General features: G+C 36.3%; 1 protein-coding gene across 9 annotated transcripts in view; it reads left to right on the top strand.

Annotated features, from left to right (window-relative positions):
* The window catches only part of RYR2 (ryanodine receptor 2), a 449,694-nt gene that overhangs the window by 277,047 nt on the left and 155,446 nt on the right, over positions 1-17,201 (top strand). For all 9 annotated transcript variants that reach the window (XM_052805738.1, XM_052805746.1, XM_052805744.1 and 6 more), the window contains 6 exons: positions 4,844-5,052; positions 6,987-7,161; positions 13,493-13,701; positions 14,608-14,960; positions 16,005-16,119; positions 16,963-17,123. In XM_052805738.1, coding sequence (XP_052661698.1) covers positions 4,844-5,052; positions 6,987-7,161; positions 13,493-13,701; positions 14,608-14,960; positions 16,005-16,119; positions 16,963-17,123 — 1,222 coding nt within the window. The remainder of the gene's footprint in view (positions 1-4,843; positions 5,053-6,986; positions 7,162-13,492; positions 13,702-14,607; positions 14,961-16,004; positions 16,120-16,962; positions 17,124-17,201) is intronic.

Raw genomic sequence — 17,201 nt, 5'->3', positions numbered from 1 at the left:
CCATGTGACCTTGACTTTCCTTGGGAATGAACTGCTGGAAAATTTTATTTTTTGTTTACGATGCAGAGATCCTTGAGCTAGTTCTGTGCATGGAGTTATTAATGAGATGTAAAGAACACAATTGCAATCCTTGCATCTGAAAGGTGTCATCAATCCTGTTGCAAAATTCCCAGAGGAAAGGACCTGAAGAACAGTGTCCCGCAAACTGGTCTTTCTTAAACAAAGACTGCAATGGAATTGCATTCAGCAAAAGATTTTTATACTCATTTTGGGGATTTAGATTTTACAGTTTATGAGCCTCTCAAGTTTTTGAGATGAATAAAACATGTCATAGGGATCCTCTTTCATCAGCCAAAAATCCGTACTGTTATTAAGGGATTTAGAGCCCTCTAGTGGTGGTCTGCATCCCCAGTCATTAATTTTATTTTAAACATTGATTTACAAAGCTCTGTACTGTCATTTTTTTTTTATGCTTTATTATCATTATTATTATTACTACTTACTGGTTTCCCACAGCAGCTGTATTTTTGGGCTTGTTTAGAATCTAGAAAGCATTAGGTTACTTAGAATCTAAAAAGACAACAAATTCTCAGTTCCCAAGCTTTGTGGTTGTTCATCTCCTGTATAGGTGAGGTACTGAGGGTCTTCAAAAGTGGTTTTGAGGCATTAAATGTGTAGGCCATCAAAGAGAAAATTTTACTGATAAAGAATTAAGTGGCAGAGAGTTCAGAGTTGCTTACAGGAAACTTAATGAGCCTCACCTAACTGAAGTCAGGCATTTGGTGGCATGAGAAGTGATAGTAAGTTCTGAGGGATGTGATTTTGTAGGCTATTCAAGATAATGTTGGAAATGTGGACCTTGATGTGGCTGAGAAAACAGAAGAGAAAGGGAGAGGTTCTTAACATGGTCATACAGACAGGTAGGTGCAGACATATCTGAGCTTATAACAAACTCAGGAAGAGGAGGAATTACGGTGATCAGACTGGAATACTGAATTTTCAAAGGCTGCACAGGCTTTGATACCTTACAAATTTGTGGGAAAAGATCCGGAATGCTTTAGGCATTCTTTTTCCTAATCTGAGAAAAAAAGTCAGAGTGATCCCTGAGTCATGTGATTTGATTAATGGAAAGAAAACTGTATAAAATACCAGAGAATAGAATAGCTGAGAAAACTTAAGGAAGAAGGATCCAGAGTTTAATTCAGCATTGATTCTTGTGCTTTGTGAAATTGTTTTCATCTTTTTAAAGTGTGATTTTTGTCATTTCAAGCTTTCTTATGGTTTGAATTAATAATAAGGTCTTGGAAAGAAGTGTCAGACTGTAGGACTGTGTAATAAGTAAGGAACAGTGAGGGAGTTTTGTATATACTCACCATACAAGGTTGTTCTTGAAGCTATTTTAGCAGAAGATACATAAAGAAAATGTGTAGAGTAGTGAAAGGCAGCTCAGGGAAAACTCACTGTATACTGACATAAAATATTGAAGGAAAGGAGAAAGAAGATAGGATTAAAAGTGTTTAAAAGGATGTTAGGAATGGCCATCTCCAAGGCACCGAGTAGGGTCATGAGTAGTACTATTCAAGTAAAATTCAGGAGTAAATGTTCTTAGACAATTTTTGAGAACATTTTCCATAGGTAGTAGATGAATGCCACATAGCTGTAGGTGAATCAATAAAGGCATTTTTTCAAGACAGTATGTTCAGTGCAGTGAGGGAAAGAAGAAAATTGGAGAAGTAGGGGAGTCTAAGATTTGTGGGTTTGTGAATGACAGAAATAAAAGTACATTTCTACTGGAACAGATTGATCTGGAATGTATGGTGGGATAACATAGGAAAAGAGTGGAAGTGGGAGCAAAGGAGCGGGATAACCCACAAGAGAACTGGGATGGATAGATGAAGAGTTGGATCAGAGCGTAGAGATTTGAGTCCAAAACTTTCATGTTTGTTAGTTGACAAGAAAAAAGGAGAAAATAGATTTATTTGTATGTCTCAAAGCAGTACCTGTACCAGCATACTACTTCTGCCTCTAAAAATCTTTGCTTATAGATTCCACAAATGTTACAAAGCAAAAATGTGAGGCATAAACCAAGCTGTTTCTATTGCTGTTACAGAGCAGACAAAATAACACATTTACATTTTACCCTTCCCTTGAGGTTTCTTTCCTCCTCTTTCTCTGAAGCAGCCCAATAACAACCCAGCTTACATTTTTTTTCAGTATTTTTTATGCCATTATTCCTTCATGGAGTGAGAGAGTCAGTGAATACATTTAGAAGGAATAAGTTGAATGTGTCAAAGTTTAACTTTAGCGTCCTTTGAAACTCTTCATGTAGCTATTTTGGTCTTTGAGAAAAGATATTATTACCTGACAAAGAGTGAATTTTAACTTAAGCACTCTTAAAATAGCTTGTTATGAATCACTTGCGATTAAGAGAATTTTGGAATGAAGCATAGTAAACTATGATAAGATAAGCACTTGTGATCATGCTATAGATACTTAACCAAATGAATCAGTGTCTGTGAAAACTTTTATTTTCATGCAGCTGTTAATGTTATTTTACACTCTATTGCACTAGACAAGAAATGTGAACAAGCTCTTTTTCTTCATCTCAGCTTGACAATTGACAAACAGTAACTTTGAAGTGAGAAGTGGCAGGTTTTAAGGCACTCTGTAAAATCTTGTAGTCATCTGACTGTCTTCAACAGTTTGAAAGAGAATAAAGGAGAACAATCATCACAATTCAAACTTGGCATCTTGTTGCTTCTGTTATTTCACTAGCTAAATAGTATTTTCTAAATAGTACCTTGGCTGTGACTAGGTTTTCCTTTGTTCTTGAACAGGAACTTGCCCTGCCTTGAACAGGAGTTGCCTTTAACACTACTTTTATGCTCTTCTTAAGGGCATCTTTATTCTTTCCAGACTTGCTGCCCTTTATCTTGACAGAAGTTAATATATTTTTTCCTGAAGCAGGAGTATAATTACTTTGGGCTTTTTGTTGCTGTTGTTAAAGCTTCATGCAAGACTTCCTTTTATGATTCCTATCCTCCATTTTCCATTGCTTCTGCAAAAACATCTAAATTGCAGCCTTCCATCTATTATTTATTATAATAACTAAGAAATATAGTAATAAATTTTTGTAATGATGACATACTTAAGAAATCTGATTTTTAGAATATAAATGAGAAGATTAGGTGAATTGATCACAGACTAAGTAAAGAAGATGTCTCAGTTGAGGAATCTTGTCTCAAAGACAAACGTTTGTCTTTTATGGTGATTGGAAGATTAATTTAGTCTGTATTTTGCTGGGGTTTGTATTGTTAGTGTTTTTGTTTTGTTTCAAATAACTGAAAGCCAAGTCCACAGAATCACAGAATTGTTGAGGTTGGGAGGGACCTCTTGAGATCTTCTGGTCAGGCAGGGTCAGCTAAAGGAGGTTGTCCAGGACCATGTCCAGATGGGTTTTGGTTATCTCCAAGGATGGAACCTCCACAACTTCTCTGGCAATCTGTTCCAGTGTTTGACCACCCTCACAGTAAAAAATGTTTTCTTATGTTCAGATGGAATTTCATGTTTTTTAACGTGTGTCCATTGCCTCTTGTCCTGTCACTGGGCACCACTGGGAAGAATCTGGCTCCCTCTTTTTCATTCCATTCCACCAGCTATTTATACTCATAAGTGAGATTCCCCTCTGAGCCTTTTCTTCTCCAGGCTGAACAGTCTCAGCTTTCTCTGCCTTTCCTCATAAGAAAGATGCTCCAGCCCCTTACTCATCTTTATGGCCCTGTGCTGTACTTGTTCCAGTAAATCGGTGTCTTTCTTGCACTGGGGAGCCCAGAACTGGACCCAGCACTCCAGATGTGGCCTCGCTAGTACCAAGTAGAGGGGAAGGGTCACCTCCCTGGGACCTGCTGGCAAGGCTGTTCCTTATGCAGTCCAGGATGCTTCTGTCATTCTTTGATGTGAAGCTACATTACTGGCTTATGTTCCACTTCTCTACCAGGACCCTCAGCTCCTTTTCTGCCAAGCTGTTTTCCAGCTGCTCAGCCCCCAGTGTATTCTGTTGCCTGGGGTTATTCCTCTGCAGATGCAGGACTGCATTTCCCTTTGTTGAACTTCATGAGATTCCTCTTAGGCCAATTCTCCAGCCTGTTGAGGTCCCTCTGAATTGCAGCATATGCTCTTTCCAGTTTTGTGTCATCTGCAGACTTGCTGTGGGTGTACTCTGTTCCATTATCCAGGTCATAAATGAAGATGTTAAACAGTGTTGGGTCCAATACCCCTGTAGACCCCAGGACCCCTGGGGTACTCCACTACAGCACCCATATTGGTCTGCCTGCATATCTTGACCCTTAAGTTCTGAACTGTCTCCTGAACCATCCCAAAGCAGTTCTCTATGCATTCCAGCTGCTCTCTCACATAAAGGGCAACTCTTCCTCATAACCTTCCCAGCCTGTCCTTCCTAAAAAACATGTGTTTATCCATCACAATACTTCAGTCATGCGAGTTATCCCACCATGTTTCTGTGCTTCCAGTGAGGATCATAGCCCTGTAACTGCACTCAGACTTCTAAGTTCCCCTTATTTTTTTTTTTTTTTTTCTTCCCCATGCTGGTTGAATTAGTGTAGAGTCATTTCAGAGAGGTACCCAAGCGTGCTGATTCCCCAGAATGGGTAAGGGCGCTTTCCCCATAAGGCTGTTCTGCAGGCACTTTCTTCTTTTCATGCCTATGCTCAAAGGAATCCCTTTGCCTTTTGTTTTCACTGCCTTCATTTTGTCAGTAGTTGAATACAATACTTTCTGTGTTGGTTTTTTTTCTTTACTTTTTTTTATTTTTTAAACCTTACAGCAATGAGACTGGACGTGTGCAGTGGGATAATGGAAAAATTCAGGATCTTCCGCACAGAAAAGACTTATGCAGTGAAGGCTGGGAAGTGGTACTTTGAATTTGAGGCAGTTACTGCAGGAGACATGAGAGTTGGCTGGACCAGGCCGGGTTGTCTGCCAGATCAGGAACTTGGCTCAGATGAAGAAGCTTTTGTTTTTGATGGCTTTAAGGTTTGTATATGTTTATCTGTAGTAATATAAGTGATTGCAAAACTTTTAATTTTGAGTCTTATTCCATGTGTCATTGCCTCAGCTAAATTGCCTTCTCTTCTTTCATTTGTGTTTTATGAAATTAATTCTCTCTCTCTTTGAGGGCCTAGGTGGAATAAGGAGGATCAATGTCACCTGAAAAAATTAATTAGCAGGTTTTTGGCATTTCTATAATTTTTTTCACAGCTTCACAGTATTTGTACAGTATATATACAGCATTGAAAATCTAAGTGACTTACTCAAATTCAAATTACTGGCAGAGCTGTAATTAACTATGAATCATTTCTTTAAAATTTTAATCTGTTGTTCTCTTTATAAGAAGTGCCATTAGGGAATAGATATGGTTAAGATTATTAGCAATAAGTGTTTGAGGCAAACTTTGGTACAAGTTTTTTATAGGAATGTAAAAGTTACGAAGAGTATACCTAGGTTTTCATGGAAATCCTTACAGTTTAGAGTAAATGAGGTATAATAGAACCAGTAATTTTTGCTCAAATGTAACTCTGCATGAGACAGTGGCAGATGGAAATCTAGTAGTAAAAATACATAGGAAAACAAACTATTTTATATGTTACTGATTTTCATCACAATAGATTAAATGACTAATTAAAACTTTTTATTTCAGTAGGAAGGCAAGTGCAACAGCTATCCAAACTGTAATTGCTATTAAGGCTACTGATGACTCATGTCAAAATGTTTCATGTATCTAGTGTTGGAATTCATTTCCTTTATTACTATTACAATATGTAACAGAAATCAACAGTATTCCTGGCTGTTCATGGTTAGATCAAGCTCTCAAGCTCTATTTTTTTAATGTTGGATTTTAATTTTTTTCCCAGTCTAGTATTACATGAGAAGATGCCTTAAAAAGAGAACTGAAAAGTTGTTTTTGTAAAATATCTGATTGGCTTAAGTAAACTATTCAAGTCCTGTGTCCTTACTAGAATAGCTGTGTAGTAGTTTGTCTTCTGAATCTTAGATTTTGACCTTTAGCTCAATCCACAAAGCTATTTTGTCTTTGATTTTGATGGGTTCTCTCCCCAAAAAGAAAAATGCTTTTGACCTCCAGGATACACAGAAAGGCTCATTTGTTTTGTAGGATTTTCAGGGCAGATACAGAGGATAAAAATCTACTTGTGATGGAATATATGAATAGGGAACCTATTTGTTATTAAAACTGCTTTGTTTTATGCATGTTACAATAGTTCTTAATAGATGTTAACTTATTTGAATTCCAATCCAAGACCCCATCCAAAGCCTTTGCAGTCTTTGACTTAAAGGTCGGTCATACGAATCATTAATCATGCCCTCAGCTACTCTGGAATCTATCAGAAGCTCAGAGTGCTTGTCCCATCCACAGACAATTCTGTTCCTTCCCAAATCTGGCATGACAGGAAGTTTAATTTAGTTTGTGCACAACATTTTTAGAATTATACTTAAGGAAACAATAAGGTTTGTTTTGAAGCAATGCGTTTATAGGCTACTAGATTAAATAAAAGCAATTGCTTAAAAAGTTTGTGAAATAGCTATTTAACATTGTAATTGATAGCATATTCTTTTCATTACAAGTCTTCCATGGAGCTTCTGCAGAAAAACTAAGCTATGCTTTTACTTGTTACTAAAATGTTGAAATAGCAATTTTCCCTGTCAGCTCACTTAGCAACATTTTGCAATACTGATGTGAGGGGTGCTTGCAGGAAGTTAATTGTTGGATTTCCATTTTCAAAGTCAACTTGGAGTACTCACAGGCATTGTTTTGGAATGATATGCTGTGAAAGTGTTAATTCTACTGCTGTCTGAATTGAGTGGGCTAATTACTAGTTGTGCTACTAAGGGAGAGAGGAACACATACATTGTCACTATTACTCTTTGAAATTCTTTTAAATCTTTTTCAGGCACAGCGGTGGCATCAAGGTAATGAACATTTTGGCCGCTCTTGGTTAGCAGGAGATGTTGTTGGATGTATGGTTGACATGAATGAGCACACTATGATGTTCACCTTAAATGGTGAAATCTTGCTTGATGACTCAGGTTCAGAACTGGCATTCAAGGACTTTGAGGTTGGTGACGGTAAGTACTATAATACATTGTGCTGTTAACTTGCTGTTGCTGCCTAATTTTTGCTCCGGCTTCCCTTTAATGTGGTGTGCTTCTTGTTCCTCCCGCTTTAGGGAACTACCCCGTGTCCTTTTCTCTATTTGATTAGTATCAAGCCTTTGGAAAGGAGGCATACCGGGTGTGAGGATGAAGCAAGGCCTTTTTCTGTGGTGAACCTTGCAGCCATCTTTTGTGATCAGACCTTTTCACTATTTTGCAGGGATGTGTCTGGGGTGCAAATTCATGAGTTTTAACATTTCATCTGCACTGCAGCAGGTCACCATATGATATAACAGAATCATAGAATGAATCATAGAATGGTTTGAGTTGGAAGGGACCTTTGAAGATCATCTAGTCCAACGCCCCTGCCATGGGCAGGGACATCAAATTTTATCTAGATCAAGTACTGAAATACTACCAAGTTTCTGTCAAATTAGTGAGAACATATGGTAGGGAGGTTAAGCCAGCTTTAAGGTTTTGTTTTACCTCTGGGAGGAGAAATGACACCTGATCCAGGATAAAGCCAGCTGGCACAAAGTTAGCCTCCAAAATTTTTTACTTAGTTCTAAACCAGCAGATTGAGTTTTGTGCCTGTTGTTGTAGTGTTCTTCGTGCAGCTTTCAGAGTCCACAAGAAGGTTTTTGTTTACCATGAAGTAGTAGCTTATGAGATTGCAAAAGATGGCAAAGATTGTGAGGTTGTGTCAGGTGCCAGATTGATTCTATACCACAAAAGTATTTTTGTTTCTAAATTTAATTACATACTTGTGTGCGAATGGGTATATAAAAGGGTAAGAAATTACATTAATGTAGATAACTGCCTACAATTTCTGAACCATGGTAAGAGAAAAAAAATTATTTAAAGCTTTAATCCTTCCCTTTCATTTGTTATAGGTACATATATTCTGTCATATATATTATATATCTGTTAAATAATACATCTGTGTCTGAGAGATAAAGTCAAATTTTTTTGAAAAGTAAAAGCTGCAAATGATACTTTTGGGTTACTGATCCCTATTCCCAGGGGAAAGATGAATCTTATACCTATTAATTAGGCAGTTCCCTCCCTGAATTTTAACCACTTGACTTTCAAGTGGATTTCAGATTATTTTACTTTCAGAAGTCTTTGGGAGAAGAAATTTTTTGTTTTTTGTTTCTTCTTCTGCCATACCATAGGAATTAGGAATAATTTGATTTCATTTAAAATGAGATAATTGCCACCAATTTTCTAGACTCATGCCTGTTACTTTACTGTCTTCAGATTTCCTTAGATACTGTGATAACATGAAGAGGGAAAGGGATGCATGAATTGGCTTACTGTTAGTGGTTTAGGCATAAAGTCATTGTGGTGCCATTCAATTATAATGGTTTTCCAGTTATTAGGCAGTATAATCCCATTGAGGAGTGAGGGATTCTGAGAGAAACGGGAATTCCATGACATTCTGAGGGTAGCCTGTTTGACCACTATTTTGATTTCAAAGTTGATGAAATCACAGTGGTGTGATTTTTGTGGTATTTGTTTCTAGCTGCAGGTTTAGATTTAAGCAGATCACTGTTGTGTCTGAAACTGCTAAAGCAGTTCCTGGATTGACATGGAGCCCAAAGTCCTTGGTAACCATGTCAAAGACTTAATGTCAGTGTCAGGCCTCTCAGATTTTTCACAATATCCTTGTAATTTACAGTAAGTTCCTCTAGTGTTGTGTTTGTAGAAAACAGCTTGCCTTTGAAATAAGATCTCCTATTCCGTTTTCAAAGCAATGTGCCGATTGATCTCAGATTTAATAAATCCAGATCTATATCTATAAATATTATGGGTATCATATACAATTCATGGGGGGGGGGAGGGGGGCGGCAGGGGGAGAAGGCATCTATATGTATGGGTGTGTATATACAAACACATGTATGAAATACCCAAATTAAATATGACTTTTATAGAGCTTTAATTTTTTTGTAGGCTGGCTTTAGTTTGGTTTTGTTAATGGCTCCTGCTTAATAGCATTGAGATCTTTCTGCAGGTCACTTCTATCAGTGAATCGTGTGCATGCCATGTGCTGCTGCAGAAAGAGATGTTTTGCTTTAGAAAAAAGATAGAATTTCTGATCAGAGCCCAGTGTCCTGCTTTGAAGGATGCAGTCTGACTATAAATCAGTCCTGTAGTTTTAATTTACTTAGGAACAGTGAAAAAGGAGTATGGTGCTCTGCCAGCTTACTAATAAGGCTCATGTGCTGCGTCTTAGGTTGTACTACCAACAAGAAGAGCTCCTTGGGATTATGGCAAACTAATTTGTTTGTGAGATACCATCTCAGTAGTAAAATTGTTAAACATAATTGCATATTATTATGCATTTGTGTAAGAGAAATTTCACACTATAGGTATGAACAAGTACACTGTGCAAACCAAACTTTGTTTTGTCAACTCATGATCTCTGTGAGCATGAACTGTTTATAGTGAGTGTATGACAAATTGGGTCAGGAGGTTCATCTTGTATTCTTGAAAGTAGGGAACTTTATAAAAAGTGTTGCTGTCCTATGCTTTTGCCATATGTGACAGACAATGCTAGAGGTTTACTTTTCTAGTGGTAATGTTAAAATCTTTTGACTTGTTTTGCTATTTCATATAGTAAAATAAAAGTTTTGTTCCATAGCCCAGTTATGCACCTGGAGATTAAGAGCTAGGTCATGGGAAAATCATCTTTTTATGTAGCCTCCAGCATCCAAGGGCTACACAGGGTCTATGAAATATCACATCTAAAATGGCTGGATACCCATGTAGAGAAGGGTACTGAAAGTTAATTTTTATTCCACAGTCGGACACTTAACAGCCTCACATGCACACTCCCTATAAGATGAGATGCTATATCTTTACCAGATACGGAAGAGCCCTGAAACACCTAAATGACACCTGTACCATTGGCAAATCAGTGCAGAATTTCACCAGAGATGGAAGTAGTGCTTCCATGATTAGGACTGGCACTGGTATTTATGTTCCATTCATACAGAGCAACAGTTATTGTGTAGTTATGATTACTTGCAGGAGTTAGCTACATGTACAGTACCGTTCCGGCATCATTGAAATTTGTATTGGTGAGAGAGATTGTCATCTTGATTCCATATTGGCTACAGTTACAGGGTTGATGGAAAAGACTGGATTGAGTAAAAAACATCAATGAGAGTTTTACCTCTGTAGGAATTTCATTCTGGGTTTCTTTGGTTTCTTTCAGGGAATCTTGCAAATGCTCATTTACATTTTATTTGTGTATGTATGTGTAAAATATTTGCTTCATATCTAAGAATGAATCTATCTGTGAGATCTTCTTTTCTGAGCCCACAGGAAAATGCGTAGGTAGAGGAATTAACAGTTTATGTGCATTCTATTTAGGAAGGGTAACTATTAGTAATATTTTAAATATTTTACATATTTTAAATATTCCTGTTTGATTTAGTTTTATGTCATGTATACATCTCAGTCTTCATGAATAGAGTTGATTATCTTTTCTTGGATTTTGGACGGCATCTAATTATCTAATCAGCTTTTTCTATAATATATGCTTACTGAATTCTGCTGATAACATCAGCTGCTATTGCTTTTTTTGTTTTGTAAAACAATTATTTCCTGTTTGATATGAGGGCTGTAATAAAGAGGAACTGGCTATGTGTTAATTCTCAAGGTGCTGGAGATAGAGCTTGCTACTTCCTTTTAGGAAATATTTGACCTGTGCAGAAACATAAAACAATTGTTCATATACATAAATACAAATATAAATAAAGACATACATATAGATACGTCATGTTCACAACTAATCGGTTTACACCTCCTTCTCTTCAAACACTTTTTTTTTAAGCTTTTGTTCCTCTCTGTTTTTTATGAAAATGTAACCGTGTTTGTACCAAAAGTCTAGTTAGGTCACTATTTTGTTTTCAACAGCAGTGGATAGCAAATGCCTGTGGGTACGTGTCAGAACAGGATAAGCAGACAGTGATACAGTCACCCAGGCTCCAGTGATTTCTGGTTCAGGAGCTTTCTGAGGCAAACACGGTATGTTTGTGTTGGTAGCCCTGATGGTTTTGTTTTGTTTTATTTTGTTTTTTTTTCCTTCCCACATGAAGGTCTCTAAACACTTTTTGAATCAATGTGAGCTTTTAGCGTCCATGATGCTATGTGACAGAGAATTCCACAGCATTGCTGTGAGGTGTATAAGGAAGTTTCTCCCATTTTTTTTAAGGTTGCTACCAGTTTCTTTGATCATAATTTTTGTTACGAAAGACACTGAAAAATCATTTACCATTCATCTTCTCTATGCCACTTATAATGGGGGTATATATCATACCCCCTTAATAATTTTTTCTTTTGAGGCTGAAGTATCCTAATTTCTTTAATTGTTGATGATAAGAAAGCAGTTTCATTCATGTTGGCCATTTTCAGATCTATTATATCCTTTTTGAGATGTGGAAAAGAATACTCTTTATAAGATTCTAAATGTAGGTGCCATACATCCTGGAAACATCTAAAAATGTTTTACATCAATAAGAATTGGAAAATAAATGGTGAGGTGATTCAGACAGACAAAGCACATGCTTTAGGCTGCATATACCTATGTGGCTTATAGCAAATCTTATGTCATTTTTGGTTAATATTGTGAGGATTCGTGCTGTCACAACTGTTTCTGTGAAAACCCCTTCTCAAACAACTTGATGTCCATAGAAGGTCGTTACTATCCTTGAGTGATGAGCTGAGATTTGTAAGGTTATTGAAAGTAGAATTTTGATTTTTGTCTTTGCTTAAAAACTTTTGCAACAGCTTATGGATTCCTTTAACTCAACAGGGAGCCTAGTAAATTCTCCCTACTAGAGCTGCTGGGCTTTGCCACAGCATATACCTATATATGCAAATATAACTTTCCTAGTTATGTGTTGTATAATATGATTTTGTTTCATTTAGTGCTGGAAAATATTCTTTATTATTGTCTGCCACTGGATTTGCATTAGCAGAATGGACATAAATCATGTTGTCTAAATCATCTGTGTTATCTGAGAAGTTGATGCCTTGTGATTTAAGAGCCTTGCTGTGAACATAAAAATCTGGACTTAAACTTACATCTATTAGCGTATGTCCTTAAATTTATCCTGCCTAGTACACATACACGTGATAACCAATCTTGTGTATCTGTAATAAAATCTTCAAAAGGTGGTACTGAAGACTGATTTTTTTTTTTATCTGGTGAGCAGTCATTCCTGTAGATGGTGCTCCAGAGTTTGCTTTTGTCTAAAGAACATATCTTGATATTCTGCCCTTTTTTAATCTGGGCAGCCTAAAGAAAAGTGAAGAACTAGTTGTATTTTGTCCTTATACCCTTCAATACCTGGTACGTTCACTTGAACCAGAATCATTGAACAGAGCTTCATGTTTCTCGCTGATACGAAAGAAAACATTTTGTTAATAGCTAGGTCAAATGAATCTGCAAAGTGGTTTGTAGCTGTGGAAATTCAAAATCAGGATGAAAAGGAACAGAAGAAATGAGATTTTCTTAGGTTTTTAGGCTGTGGTGCTGAACCTGAGGAAAAAAACCCCAAACCTTTTTTTAAAAAGTGCAGTCACAAGTGAGTTCCCCATGCTAGTGAAACAGTAAGAGAGCAGATGCATACAAACGTGAAGCTGATTGAAAAATAAAACCAAAAAACCCAGCCCCCCCCCCAAACCTACCATAAGTTTCATGAAGCTCCAGTATCATATTGTCAGTTGTCATTATCCAGAGCCACACAGTGTTATGAAATTTTTTAATTAATTAATTTTATATATATTTTTCTTTAATCTGCAGCATGCACTTGGTGTATATTTGTAATTTTTTTCACTACTATAGCTGCATGGACAAGCACTATATTACTTTCAAAGTAATTTTTGAGGTTCTCTCAAAATACCATGACTAATGGAATTTTAGGAGGAATATCAAAAGTAGTAAGACTTGGGGTAAAATTGACAACACTCTACCAGTTTAGCAGAGAGATTAACTAAGATGTGGTTGTCAGACTCCCTGAAGTACTCTTAGATTTCTGTGAAGTAAATTCAGTGTTGCATGAAGAGATCCGTGGCTATCAGAGGGATTTTTTTTCAGAGTGATATTTAAGATACAGTACTTGGTGACATGCAAGAGGAGGTGTGCTATTGATTACTGCTTGCGTTTATAGTGTTTCATTTCTGGAATTATTTTAATTTTTTTTTTTAAATGATTTTTAATTGGGTTATGGAAGAGAGCAGTTCTCTGATGTTGATGATGTACAACCAATGCGTTCTTTCATCTTGTTTTAAGGATTTCTACCTGTGTGCAGCCTGGGCCCATCTCAAGTGGGAAGAATGAACTTTGGAAAAGACGTCAGCACGCTAAAATATTTCACTATCTGTGGCTTACAGGAAGGGTATGAACCCTTTGCTGTTAATACAAACAGAGACATCACCATTTGGCTGAGTAAAAGGCTCCCTCAGTTTCTACCAGTGCCACAAAATCACGAACATATTGAGGTCTGTGATCCTATTACAGTGTTTCCAGAGACTTCTTCCATGAATATGTTTGAATTACATTTCTACTTCTGCAGTTTTAGACAAGATTTTTAATGTGATATATTGACCCAATTCTGGATGAACCTTGCACCTGTTACAAATTTCTTACATTCAGTGGAGTTGCAAATAATATAATTATTTGGTTGATAGTATTTTTTTATCTGTGGAATCTGTCATGTATGTAAACATGAGAGTCTCAGAGACAAATTCTACAAGATGTGCTCATTAAGAGCTTCTTGTGCAGTGAGAGCTATGTTTGTAAACAAATTCCAGAAATTGGGCATTTCTACATAACAGATACCATGTGTTCTGGTGCACACATTTCGTGAAGTGATTTTTCCATAACTAATTGGTTTTGATTTTAATAAATATTTATTGGCCAATTGTGTCAACACTTATGTCCCAATCAGTTGTGCATCTTGATGGACCTGAATTTATGCCTTGTAAGTCTACCATGAAATCCTTCTGAAATTGATGAAATAAGAACCCTTTTTCAGCTGATGTGTATCACACTGTAGTATTTAAGAAATAATTTGTGTTCATGTATATGTACATGTATGATTTATATTAGCTGATTTGTGTTGTTCTGGGCAGGGTTGGATTTATGTTGCAGAGTTATGATGAGAAAGGTCATTCCTTTGTGAGTGGGGTTTTTTTAATTAACAACAGAACAATAAAAACCTCCACTCCTCATAGTATTTATTTCCCCTTAAAATGGCAGCACATGATTACAATACATTTGACCGTTGACTGCATACTGTTGCAAGTTTTTCAAGTCATAGATGCTTATTCTAGAAATAGAAATTGAATATTTACAAGGGGGAAAAAGCATCAGCTTCAAAACAACTACATCTTTACATTTGATAGGTGATGAGAATTGATGGCACCATAGACAGCTGCCCCTGCCTGAAGGTCACACAGAAGTCCTTTGGTTCACAGAACAGTAAAACAGACGTCATGTTTTTTCGATTAAGCATGCCCATTGAATGTGCTGAGGTATTCTCCAGATCAGCTGCAGGAGGGTTACCAGGCTCTGGTCTTTTTGGCCCGAAGAATGACTTGGAGGATTATGATGCTGATTCTGATTTTGAGGTTCTAATGAAAACTGCTCATGGTCATCTAGTTCCCGACCGGACAGAACGAGAAAAAGATGCCACAAAACCAGAGTTAAACAACCATAAAGATTATGTTCAAGAAAAGCCTTCACGTCTTAAACAAAGGTTAGTAGCACATTTGGGCTTGCCTTTTTTTTTTCTTTTTCTTTTTTTGTCTTTTTTTCTTTTTTTTTTTTTCCTGTTTCTTGAATAGTAGAGGAAAATGCTAGTCAGGTCTGCAGAGACTTTTCCCTAATTCTGCCCTAGATTTGGATATAACACAGTAGTCGGGACAGTTAACCTGCATGTGATTAAATTACATCATATGCAATATATACATTAAAATTAAGCAGAAAAATGAAAACATTTTTCAAGCTATTGGAAACCTATCACTTGGTTAATTTTGAAGGCTTTTGTGATCATCATGTGAAGTGCATTTTAAAACCATGGAGATCCATACTGACAGAACTAGGAGGTCTTCAAAGTGACGCGGAACGTTTTTTCACATGGCTTCCAAAAAGCTGAAGATAATCTTTATCTAGAAATGTATATTTGCTTCTTATCTCACTCAGTGAACCGAATAATCACAAGAATATTCTCTAGCTGACATGTTCATTCTCCCTAATTTTTCTTATGGAATCAGGAGCAGAACACCTAACTTGATGATGCTGTGGAGATGCAAACACTAGGCCATTACCCAGACAATATTACTGCAGCTTTCCATTCCTTTTCTGCTCTTCTTTTCCAAAATTGGTTTGTTAAATATTTCAATTGCAGAATAAATCAGGGCATATGGATGGTATTTTTAAATGCATGAAGGTCATTTAAAGTTCCACATTCTTCCAAAGTGACATAGGTGTTTAACAGTCTGATAATTTATTAAGTTACATGAGCTTAGTTTACAAATAACTTTCAAGCTCAGAATTCATTTAAGTGATTTAAAAATGAGCTTCTCTCTTTTCTGAATAATTTATTTTGTGTTAATCTACATGAAAGTAATAAACTAACAAGTGTTATGTATTAATAATGTAATAAATACTGTGTATTTAGAGCTATCATAATAAATATAATGCATTTAGGGATAATGTATCAATGTAAAATTCCTTTGTGTATATATATTGATGTATCAAGCTTTTCATATAGATTTTGATTTTACTTATTTTATTACAGATTTATGCTCAGGAGGACAAAGCCAGATTATAGCACTAGTCACTCTGCACGGCTTACTGAGGATGTGCTAGCAGATGATAGGGATGACTATGATTATTTGATGCAAACTTCCACGGTATCGTAACATAGGATTGGTATTTTAGCTGTTTGCTTTTTCTTTTTTTTTTAATAACTACATGTTTTTGCTTGTAAGAGTTTCAGAAACAGTGTAATTTTGGGGCAGAATTTTTAATTTAAATGTCTGTGGTGGTCCTGTACTACTGAAGTTAAGACTGCTATGTTCCTTTTGTTTTGACTTGATTGTCAGTCTAAAACAATTTCCACATGGAAAGCCATAAATTAATTGAATCCATTTTTGAAACTACTGTTGATAAGAGGAAGAATAAATAGTTCTAGAATAATGGAATAAATAGGAAAAAATGCATTAAACTAATAGGTCAATGTTCAGGAGCATTTGAAAACATCCATACTAATTTTACTCAGCGTGTATTTCATGGAATTCCCAGTGAAAGTTTTGTGCAGGTTTTGTGCATCTTTGACGAGATCAGCTTCATAAGCGCTGACTCTTCAATGTTGAAAGGCAAAAATACTTTCTCCTCCTGGATGTATTCTCCTCTTTCTGAAGGATATTAGATACTAGAAACTGAGTCACCTACGGTATAAAAATTGTAGCTGCAGTACAAAAATAGCCTACAATGCTATGATGTAGAAGCCTACAATACAAGCGTATAAGCCGCATCTTTAATCTTTTCCATTTTTTGTTTTAACATACATATTTTGTTGGCTGTATTTTGATTTGTGTTGTTGCTTTTCTTATGAATTGCGCTTGAACAAGCCTATGCTACTTTTGAAGAGATGACATGTTTTCAGATTTTAGAGCAACAAATTAATTTTGAATCAAACTGATACACTAGAAACCAAATACTAACATTTACTGACATTATTTTTTTATTGACAGTACTATTATTCAGTGAGAATATTTCCTGGTCAAGAACCTGCCAATGTCTGGGTGGGCTGGATTACATCTGACTTTCACCAGTATGACACAAGCTTTGATTTGGACAGAGTGCGTACTGTCACAGTTACGCTGGGAGATGAAAAAGGGAAGGTTCATGAGAGGTTGGTTACAATTTTCTTAAAAAGATACATATTTTATATCCATAAAAGCAACTAACAATTTATAAACTGTAAATGCAG

The sequence above is a fragment of the Harpia harpyja genome, chromosome 13, assembly GCF_026419915.1.
Source record: "Harpia harpyja isolate bHarHar1 chromosome 13, bHarHar1 primary haplotype, whole genome shotgun sequence".
Taxonomy (NCBI): domain Eukaryota; kingdom Metazoa; phylum Chordata; class Aves; order Accipitriformes; family Accipitridae; genus Harpia; species Harpia harpyja.
Note: the sequence above shows the minus strand (reverse complement) of the source record. Positions and strands in the feature narration are given on the sequence as shown.